Below are 11804 nucleotides of genomic sequence, written 5' to 3'. Positions count from 1 at the left end.
ACGAGTGTTTAGCTTCCGTTAAATGTGATAAACAGGAAACATTGAAGTGTGTAAGTAAACAAAGTATCTAAAATTCGGGGGCATTTTAGCATTTGTTGTTTTTCCTCAGAATTTAGAAACAAGGGAGTCGAATACTTTTGATTATGTTTTATTCACGCACATAGATATCGTTTTTGATATAGTTATATTAACAAAAATGATTTTGTTGTTTTTTTCTGCTTTAAACCAGCGGTCAACTTTACCTTTACAATAATCAAATATTTCTTCATCAGATATAAAAAACAACAACAACAGTTTAATACGGTCGTGTTGGTTAAGTCACTCATTGAATTTAAAGATACGTAAAAGCTATCGAAGTTTGTTTTACTTCGGCTCGACAGAGCCATTCTATGCTCTTTTTATCAATATTCCTAGAATTTGTATTGGAATGTCTTGTAAACGAATGTCAGGTTTGGCAATACGCTAAGCGAGTGTAATTCGTAATTCTTTTAAACAAAATAAAAAAATTGATAAGTGAAATAAGTTGTATGTAACACCATTCGTATGCTCACAATTCAATATCCTCTTAATCGTTGAATCACTGCAATATTAACTCATATCATAGATAATATTGTTTTTACTTGGAAATGGACTCGGTATGAAATGGAAATTGAGTTTGTTGGAAATCGGTTTTCCGCTGAAGACCCAAGTATTGGTTCGCATTATTCTTTCTCCAGTGGCGCTGGCCGGGCAGTTGGATGAAGGCACTACGCAGTGAAGGGCGAGCTTCTAAGATTCCGTCGAATCAGTTATAGGTTATTTACTGAATTAATATCACCAATCATTTTTTTTTCTAATTGAAGATATATAATTGTGATGAGTTTTATCGAGAAGGGAAGGGTAATATGATGTGTTAATGTTAATACGTATTTTAATGGATGTTATAAAAGCATCGATACAGAGACTTTAAATCTCCAGTGAAAGTTACAGTGCTAGCTTAAGGTTTTCTGTAATTTTAATTGAACGTCAATTGCTTGGCAAATAATGAACTATTGACGTATTGAGTGATACCGTTGACATTCCTCCATCAAAAGGTGTCTGTTCTACATTATGGAAACCTTTTAGGATATTGTTACTACTGTTCTGGGGTAAAAAAGTATTTTTAAGGAAACATAGATTTTGAGATTTTGACCTTGCAGGCAGGATATACTACTTGTGAGACATCAGTTTTCGAATTCAAGCTTTAAAACACGTGCAATTTAAGTTGGGCGCGGTACCCAAACATTTGCATTCGGATTTTGCTTTCTTATTGGTAAGTAATAACTAATTACTTTTATTTTTTATTGAAAATTGTAAATATTTATTCAGGGGTATCATCTGTACACATGCAATATTATTATAAAGATTTTCATGGAATAATGTTAAAACATATTAATATAATTTTCAAGAAGCGATGGTGAAATAATAGCGTTGCAGGTATCACAACCACAGTGATCAATTAATATCAAACTATTGATTCGAAAAAGGAACACAAGGCTATTGAATATACATAAATACCACATCAACATACCTTTACAGAGATATGTATTACTTTATAAATGCAGCATAAGCAATTTAGATATAACTGGGTTAACTTGATTTCATGTAGATTGCAGTGAAACAACCTTTATTATGTGCCATTTTATTTGGATTATGTGCATTGTTTTGTGCAAATCAACCAATAGGAACATATACATTTCTGTGAGGAAGATTTATTGCCATTTTTTCTACCAGTATAAATAATTTAGATCGAACTTGATAAACGTAAGTTCTTGTAGATTTCAGTGAAATAACGCTTATTATATGCGATTACGTGTGGCCAGTGTGCATTGTTTTGTGCGAATCAACCACTAGAAAAATAATCATTTTTTGTTAGGTAGGTTTACAATAGCAAATCCAATTTACCGTTAATTTGATGTTCAGCTTTATATGAGTTACTACACCCTCCACCCGAGGTTATGAAGTTTACAAACGAACGCGAGTAGGCTGATGTAGTAACTGTTTGTACAATTCCGTGCTGTAAGAAGCGTGATTAAATATCGTTGTGATCTTTCCGTGCAATCTTATTACATGATAGCTCGCATCACTTTCTAAAGAGTGGATAAACAGTAGCAAATCACTCTTCGTCGTAAGTTTATTGGGGGATAAGTAAAAGTAACTGCACGCCATCCGAGTTATATTACCGTTCTGATATGGGAGTTATGGCCGGTTGCTCAGGTGGTACAGGAAGGGTTTATGGACGGATTATAATTACAAAGCGGTACTTGAATACATCGGCCTTATACCTGTACAATCGGACAAGATAATCCGCTTTGGATTGCAGATATGGTTCGTCACGCATACGAGTTTTTATGATAGTCATTATTAAATATTTTTTCAGCTCGGTAATAAATTTATGTAAATGTTATTGTTAAAATGCATTGTTTTATTGACATTTTACAAAGAATTAACTACGAATAAACATATTTAAAAAGGAACTATAAATGACGCTTTTTATTTAAAATATTTTCAAGAAATAAAGGATATTTGTTTATAATTATTAGTGTAAGCTCGTATTTTATTACACAAGTGTCATTGAAAACTTATTTTGAAACTATACTTTTTCTATGATAACGAGTGAAATAAAATACGATCGTACATAATTACGATCTTTTATTGGTACATCTGTTTCAAAATAACACAACCGAAAACACTTTTATATTAAACAGGGCATGAATACATGACCAAATTACTACGCCTCCATTTTTGAGTGAACATTTGAAAGGTCGAACGTGTTGCGGATAATCATTGGATATAAAAAAAGTCTTAGTCTTAGAATTTATTATATGATAACATTCAGTCATCTCACTGTCAGAGACCAGTCCGTTCCGCTTGAAGACAGGTCAATTTCCAGATAAGGTGTGAATACCACGCTAGGTTGTTGACAAATTTTGAGAGGTGGGTGGGGTAAAAAATTATCAGTGAATCTGTTAATTGTGTTGTGAATTTTCCGGTTCGGATTACGTATTACAGCGACAAACAGTTCAAACTATATTTGAACGATGACATAACATTATTTTATTTTTGAGCAGTTGTTTTCGTCGGTAATCTGTTTGGTATGAAAGCAACTGTTCGAACATTCAGCTTCAAAGTTCAAGAAAATGTTTAAAAACGGAATGTTTTTAGTAAACAGTGAGGTTTTTCCCCCAAATATATCTGTATTTAAACTTATGTTACCTTTTTTAAATTTCAAATTATTTGTTGGCAACATTTTCTGGTTCAAGGTGTTTTGTTTTAATAAAGTTACTACAAAGTATTTTAAAAATAGTTCTAAAAGTTGATATTTTCACTGCTGTTATTTCATTTTTCATCGAAAAGCATGAAAGAAATATGCCCTATTTTAAAAGTAAATTGATGATTCACTGTTTCATACAGATCTTATGTCAAAATCCAACTCAGCACTCACAGGGCTGGGACACAATTTCAACGACGTCATTTGCGAAAAGACGCTACGTTCGCATAGAATTTGGCGTTTTTTTTTCAGAAAGCATACATGTATATCTATTGTAGGTTATATCAAAAATAAAATGTGAGTTTTACTGAAAAATCGCAACAAATTTCTCCTCGTTAATACCAAAAGTAAACATTTTACTCATGGCTACACCTCTCCTGAAATATAGCTTTTGGGTTTCATTTGGTGAAATATATTGCGATCATACACTGAAACAAGCAGTAAACAGTAAATATCTTCATACCATTAATAATTATTCAATGATTTTAAGAGCAAAATCATGAAACGTGGCATGAAAGCGCGCATATTTCCAACGGTACTCACGTAAGTTCTTACACTATTAACTATACCAAGAATATATTTTTATAATTTCATCATATACGATATAACACATGTAAAGTTTGCATTGCATGGCAACTCACTGTTATATCATAATACGTATATTTATCACGCCTCCAACATGAAGTCACGCGGTGACAAAATATTCTTTCACATTGGGACACTAATCTTTACTTCGTAACATTATTCCTTGTTCCGTAAGTCATCTATAAACTCCGTTTTAAGTTAGTCAGTTACTAATTCCGTTTGCAGCCGTATGCGATAAATTAGTTAAAATTGAAAATGTGAAGCGCGAGTAAAGTGGTTTTTATGCTACGATTAAAGCTTTTCTTTATCGTAACTCCGATTTCCCCTATAAACCGCGCTTATCAGGTACGACCTGAGCAATCGTATTGATTGCATAAAAACAAAACCATTTTTTCCAATATGAAACACCAATACAATACCGAGGTCAGTTAATGCAAACCCGATTCAATCTAAATCGTAAATTAAAATAATCTTATTGCCATCTTTTAGTTCTAGAACTAAATAAATTGTTAACAATGTTACCAAAAAAAAATACTTTGTATATTTAATAGTTTTAAAATGCAAAACTACCAAGAATAATAGAATCAAACACTCATATATTAAAATTGCCCATAAACATTAGACGGATGTTGGTGAGATTCGTCATTTTTATAACGGACAACACACGAACTATTGTAATGATTGAAGCGTACCAGAAACCAAATTGAGCACTGACTATAATCATCCGTCTCTATCCTGTATGCATATCACACCAGGAAAACTCAGAGAAAAAAACATACAACATCTGAAGCAGGTATATTTGTCAAAATCCCTTTTAAATTCCCTTATTATGTTTAACAGTCGCCGCCTTCATCCGTTTTGACAAACAATTGATAGATACAATATGATAAAACTTCGATTGTTAAATACAAGAACATGCACAGTTAAAGCAAACTTACTAGGTCAAAGGCTTGAAGAAAGATACTATGTGACTTACAAAAAGACATTCATACAAAGTAAACGTGATGGTCTGTTTCTGGATACCGCTATTTGCAGCATTTTACACCGCGACGCTTGGCAAGCAATCGCGTTTCGTACTATCCGAAAATGAATAATCTTTGTATCGTTGTCTGTTGAAAATATTGCTAAAACAGTCGTTACGAAATAAACAACGGTTGTTACATTTCATAGGATCCTATAAGACATTTAATGTCATTTAATTATGTTGAGGAGTAACAAAAGCACTCTATCATAAAAATCAAGTTTTCTTATAAAACTGTGTCAATTTTCGATGACATGTTTTTTTAAACATTCTGATTAGTTTCATTTATGCAAATCCTTGTGATATGTTTTTTAATGATTCGAGAAAACTGAAACCAAGCCAATTGTTTTATTTTATGATTGTGTTTATGTTCCAAACACATTTACCTGTGTGTAAGAAAACCAGGGTGTAACCCTTATTTCACAAAATGTAATTAATCTAGGAAATATGTTCGACACAGTTTCGGTAAGATTGCTATGATAGGCAGGAAACACCTTCTAGAAATACCTTTTTCTTTTTATCAGATTGTTGTTAAAGTCCCGTCAGTTCAGTGCGCACTTTTAAACACATGAAATCACGATTAATAATTAGTTTTTTGCTTTTTTAAATATTATTGTAGATTTTATTCCTGACAATAAACAATGTAAATGTTGATTTTAAAAACGAGTATTATTTACAGTTTCGTTCGAAACTTAAGTATTTAAATTGTTTTATAATTTGTCAGATGTGGGGCTTTCCATAAATGGGTGTATCAACTAGGATTTATGTAAAGCTCTTTTATATAATTATCTACATACATACATATAACACTTAATACTTGGGTATATTTCTTCATCTTTGATATTCAAGTATAATGTTTGCAAATACTTGGTTTATCTTTGTGCATATGAGATTTCAAATAAATCAAAAGGTGAACGATAAATAACGTAGTGAGAAAATTGACATACATGTACTTTTAAAATGACATTATATCCTCTATGTCTTTTATAAAAATGATATGAGGATAATGGCTACTCTTTTCACGTTGTCAATCAAAGTAATGGAAGAGTGGAACAAAGCCTTTATACAAACATGAATTAATATGCTGTACTGTGCTTCATATGAGAATGAGGGCGTGTTCTCTAACATCTCAAACACGGAATATTGCAACTTGTTTGATATTCATTTTTTGGTTCAAGATTGTGTTAAAGTGGGGCTACATAGTTATTGTTGGCATGGTCCGTTGGGTCATTGAATATGTTTCAATGATTCGTGAAAAGGATATACTGATGAAGCTGATACAAGAGATATTGACAGTCAATGAGTTCTACTTCACTGTCAATCACTGTCAATGGAACCAAGACTGTTGTTTAAATTCCTTAATTGTATTTAATGGTTCCCGAATAATCGCTTGTCAATTATTTACATTTTTATTATTAAAGTAATTACGATTCCTTTATATCAGTTTACAATAAAGGTATTGTTCTCTATGTTTTTTACGAGAATCCAGAAACATCAATTTCTTTCTTTAAGTATAATAACAACCTAATGAGAAATAGTTTGCAATGATCAAGCGATGTTTTATCCAATACAACTTCTCTGCAAAAACGATATGAATGAGAATAAACTTTAATAAACTTTGTTTTTTTCGAATTATACGGTAGAATACCTGCAAATTATATTTAATTAATTTTCACCACATTTCGTTATACGCATGAAATCAAGTGTAAACTGTTATTATGTATTTCAGGAATTTCCTCCAGTTGTAGACGACTATGAATACAACACGTTCGATCATTGTCGGCTCGAGCGACGAGGGTCTGTATTCGCTAACCAACGATAAGAGCGAAATTGCTAACATGCAAATGGGCAATGGAAATGGAACTCGCAACGCCAATATTACAGATACCGGAAGGAATGAAGCGCTTGCCCAGGCAGAAATTGCTGTGTTGGGTGCAATATTAGTTATGGCCTTACTGGGTAACTTGATGGTTATCGTTGTTCTTATGTACAGAAAGAGGAAATTAAGTCGAATGCAAATGTTTATTATTCACTTAGCGGTTGCAGATATTTCGGTAGCCCTTTTTCAGGTATTGCCTCAACTTGTGATGGATATTACATTTAAATTTGATGGAAACAATTTGCTTTGTAAGCTTGTAAAGTACATGCAAGTTGGAACAATGTATAGCTCCACCTACGTATTAATCATGACCGCTTTAGACCGTTATATGTCTATATGTGATCCGCTAAATTCACAAACATGGACAAGAAAGAGAGTACATGTTATGGCTGCAATAGCTTGGATCCTTTCTGCCATATTTTCATTACCACAATTATTTATCTTCTCGTACAAACAAAGGCTTGATGGAGTTTACGACTGCATGGATAATTTTGATTTGCAAAAGCAATTTTGGACATTGCAAGCTTACGTTACATGGATATTCATATCAGTATATGCCGTTCCTTTTGTGATGCTGACCATATGCTATACAAAGATTTGCCACGTAGTTTGGGTCAGCGTGAATGCAAAAGAGACACATAACGCAGTCAAGCGCAAAACACACTACAGAAACGGGTCTTCGCCATATCACACCGAGGAGACTGTAACAAACCCGAGAGCTCACTCAAAGAAAATGTCCAAGTCCAAAATCAAGACTGTGAAACTTACGCTTACAGTTGTGATCTGCTTTATCGTATGTTGGGCGCCATTCTTCATTACACAGATGTGGTCAGCCTTTGATATGAACGCACCTTACTTTACAAGTGAGTATTTGATATGGCCAATAATTAATCAGTGTTTTGTGTATGGATGATAAGTCTACGTACCGGTACTATATGTTTGTGTCCATTTGCTAGATGTCTCAGAAAATCATCATTATAAGCCTGTGTCAGTGATATAACAATGTTGCTTTCTTACAATGTCCAGCTATATCGGTGAAGGGAAGTGGGGCGCTTGCTAGGGACTTTAAACATACTGCACATATTCTTTCCTATATCCAACCCATACAGCTGGGAAATTTGTCAACATCGCTAAGGTGCTCCAGACTTCAAAAACATTTGAAAAATAGTCCGGCTTAGTCGGCGGCCTAAACGGGCCTGTAAGACACTTTATGTTTACATGTCTTTGTTTCTGTAGTTAAAAAGCGACGATTTTACAATTTTTGAGTCATATTTTGGATATTCCTCGGTGTTTCTGTTTTTATTTATTGAAATGTGTTAAAGAGTGTTCCGCATCTCATTTGTGTGTGTGAAATCGTTAGAAAATAAGTTCGTTTATAAAACCTGTAGAAAAAACTACCTGTTTTAAGAATTTTCAAAAGGCAAATCTAAGTAAATTTGCTGCGGACGATGATTTAGAAGATATGTTTTGACAATATATCAAAACTACAGTCAAATGATATACCTGCACAAGACTGAAATTATCATTAACGATTACACCGAGCCTGCTAGTGTCATTTAAGCACATACAAGATATGTGCATTAGGTTTTGTAATTATTTATTTTCTAGAAATCATTTAATGTTTCGTTCTTACTAGTTTACCAATATCAGTGTGTGTATACCACATGATAAACTGCGTCAAAAGTGCTTCGTCGAAAGGCAATATATTGTAAATTAAACAAAGTTAACTTTACTATGTCTTCAACATATTATATAAAACATAAAGCGCTCAAAGCCGCATACAGAGCCCCACCTTCGGTATTTTATACTTTGATTGAGAGTTTAGTTTCTTTAAACACTTCGACAAACCATTTAAAAAAGCCGCCGCCTGATGGAGCACCGCCAAAACATTTTTTGTTTAATCATGTGTTTGAGGAAACTAATCAACTAATCACATTCCGGTAATCATACAAAGAGGGGGGCGGAGCTCTTTAAGCGACATGGATTGTTTCATTTAAAATAGTGAAAAAAAAGAAGTTATCTTTATTATAAGTCTAAAATCGAAGCAAAATAATGCCTTCTGATATAGCATTTATGACGTAATTTATCACGTGGTATACACACACTGAATGTTTTAAGAGTTTAAGCAGAAATATGTATTCATCCTGATAAACAGCACCCAAAGAAGTTGGACGATTTGGTTGTATAGTAATAGCAAGTATTTAGTTCGAAGAAAGTAAGTCTTTAACTAATTTGGTAATTTCTTTTACTTCCAGGTAATATTATTGCTATTTTAATGCTCTCGGTCAGTTTTAACTATTACACCAATTTTTGGGTTATCTGGCATTGCCTTCCCTACAGGTTATTCAGTCCTTGCATATTTCTTGTATTTCATGTCAACCATGGCATATCATAGCTATAGCAAAGCTATTGACAATGTAAAAGATATGTACCCATCGGTGATTTTATCGCACGCTCATTAATTTACAGGTCATAGCCTCTTTCCGTTTTTGACACCAATTCTATTTCATAATACATCGTGCCTATAACAATATTTTTGTCCTACAAAACTGTACTCAAGCACCAATCCTTATGTGTCTCTTGCATAATATTATTGGCATATCATGTTATGGATATAGCAACGTTTCTGACTAGTTTTATCTCGCTTTCCATTCCTTAAACCTAGCATGCATTATTGTATTTAAAGCTTATTTCATGGCTATCGCAACGCTTTTTGCTGCCATCAACTCTTGTATCAATCCTTGGGGTAACTTCGCATTATCTATTGACAATTCTAACAAATTGTTATCGTAACGCTTCTGGCCAGTCAGAGCTCTTGTACTTGTATTTACTTTGCATTTTTCTATTTACAGGTCATATAATGGCTATCGCAACGCTTCTGGCCAGTCTCAACTCTTGTACAAATCCTTGGATTTATCTCGCATTCTCCAACAAACTGTGCAATAGAAGAAAACCAACTTCCATGAAAGCGTGGATGTCAACTGCTAACACATACATGACTGAAACAGAGAGAGATCATTTGCGCATGCGCCAGTTAAATCCGGATAATACGTCATTGTCGTTTTCCAGGTCATTCAATGACTAAAACTTGACAAGAACTATAAAAATATTGAATTTTAATTTGTTAATACGGCACAAGCCCCGTAGTCGAATAATAAAATGAGTTCTGTGTTTAGAGGCACATGTTAAAGGAAAATCATGGCATGTATATATGCGCAAACCTTATATATACATGTTTGGTGCAAATCGATGGAGCTGGTTTATGTTATCTTATAGAAAATATTGTTAAATAACTTTGGTCAAGATTCGAAAGATACATTTAAAAAAGTAACTGAATAAAACACATTGCATATTTTTGCTGATTTTATTTTCTTTAAAATATTTACTTAAAGTGTTGGTTAACGCTTTAAACATGTTTTATCGTATTTTGAAGCATTATATGCTTAAGTGGTTTAATGAATTGAGATTGAGAATAAGAATGAGATTTGTTACATTATTTTTGTGATATTGGGACCTCATCTTGTTGTATTGGTCGAAGTTTGACAGAAGGTAATGTTAGCCGAACTTTTAAACATCCGCCGAAGCAATTAAACGTAATGCATTGCAAACAGATAATCAAACACGTTTTTTCGAATGGAAAACATCTTATTGTGATGGGTTTTGTCCAGCCAGGAGGGCTAATATGATGTGTAAATGACAAGAAATACGTTAATGGATGTTATAAATGCATCAGTAGAGAGAATCTCTACCACTTTTAGAAAGCTTAAGTGAAATTTATAGTGCTAAAAAAGATATTCTGAAATCTAAATTAAACGTCAATTGCTCGGCAAATAATGAATTATTGACATTTAAAGTGCTACTGTTGTCATTTCTGTATCAAAAGGCGTCGGTTATGCATTGTGGAGACAATATAAGAAATTATGTAACCCTATTTCTGGGAATAAATAGTGTAATTAATTAAAACATCTCTGTTGCAATTTTGACGTTGCCGACAAAATATTATACTTGTGTGATATCAGTTTTGGTAATGAACAGTTTGTAATAATGTGTATCAATTATTTTGCACGTGAATTCGATTTTTTTTTAATTTTAAGTTTTTTAGAACACTGTCTTATCTGGTTTGCAATTTTCCTTACTCTGTTATATATTTATGATCTGCATGTTTAACTATTATTTTTAGTTCCAGAAAACTGTATAAACCGTCATTTTCCCACTTTATTGCTATAACAATAAGACTTTGCAAATATCATCTGAATTAATCTAAAAAATAATGCTAAGGATGTATGCATAGTTAAACATAGCAACCGGAGAGTGCGTGTAAAAATGTAAAATCAATCTCTCAAACCATATATGTCATAACAGGTACGCCTTAATACTATGAGGACTGCTGGTAAATGTTTGCCTGTAATTGCTCATTGTGCCGTAGTGTGATTTAATTGAACAAGATTGCAGAATGGTTATTCACAGAATAAAACTAGGCATTCTGGTTAGTATGCTGCAAAGGTCTGTCACAAACTCTGTCCAGAAGTCATTTTTTATATATGTATCGGGCCTTCTTCGAGCTTACATACGAATTGAATTAAAAGACGAGTTGAGTAAACGCGTAACACTGTATGATATTAAGATGAATGTTATATTCTGTTCATCATATGCCCTTTACAGGTAATAAAAAAGCAAGAAAGCTCTACTTGTTACACCTTTGTCATAATAAATCGAATCGCACAAACTAATAAAGCATTTCCCGCGGTATATGCATTGCAGAAATGAATTTCCAAAATAAGTTTAAACAAAATATGTACATCCGATCATTTTAAGTCCGTTTATAAGAATTAAAACAAAACCATCATGAGCTGAACTAGAATCATACAGAAAAAAAACAAGTACAATAGACAATTAACATTTTAGATTAATGGCTTTATTGTTTTCTCTTTTGATACACATTTCAATAGCCAACGACAACGAAACTAGGATAAATACGTCTTGAAGAGCAATCCAAGACGTGAAAAAAGACCGTGTTTAATAAAAGTCGG

The 11804-nt window shown here is 33.0% G+C and overlaps 1 protein-coding gene across 2 annotated transcripts; it reads left to right on the top strand.

Moving 5' to 3' along the window:
- The first annotated feature begins 683 nt into the window (after positions 1–683).
- On the top strand, positions 684–11456 carry LOC128241557 (cephalotocin receptor 1-like). 2 transcript variants are annotated; one of them, XM_052958563.1, is made up of 4 exons: positions 752–794; positions 1179–1291; positions 6625–7637; positions 9627–11456. In XM_052958563.1, the coding sequence occupies exons 3-4, from the start codon at positions 6650–6652 to the stop codon at positions 9857–9859; spliced, it is 1221 nt and encodes a 406-aa protein (XP_052814523.1). In that variant the 5' UTR covers positions 752–794; positions 1179–1291; positions 6625–6649; the 3' UTR covers positions 9860–11456. The 2 variants fall into 2 exon arrangements, with proteins under 2 accessions (XP_052814522.1, XP_052814523.1); XM_052958562.1 differs by having other exon boundaries at positions 684–1291.
- The last annotated feature ends 348 nt before the right edge of the window (positions 11457–11804 follow it).

Source organism: Mya arenaria, chromosome 7, assembly GCF_026914265.1.
Source record: "Mya arenaria isolate MELC-2E11 chromosome 7, ASM2691426v1".
Classification (NCBI taxonomy): domain Eukaryota; kingdom Metazoa; phylum Mollusca; class Bivalvia; order Myida; family Myidae; genus Mya; species Mya arenaria.
The sequence above is the reverse complement of the archived record's forward strand: the minus strand, read 5'-3'. Positions and strand labels throughout refer to the sequence as shown.

What these genes read in the sequence shown, in the direction of transcription:
- LOC128241557 (XM_052958562.1), top strand. Translation starts at nt 6,650, where the DNA reads ATGAATACAACACGTTCGATCATTGTCGGCTCGAGCGACGAGGGTCTG. An exon ending in GAACGCACCTTACTTTACAA is followed by an intron (nt 7,638 to 9,626) that starts GTGAGTATTTGA and finishes TTCTATTTACAG; the next exon opens with GTCATATAATGGCTATCGCA.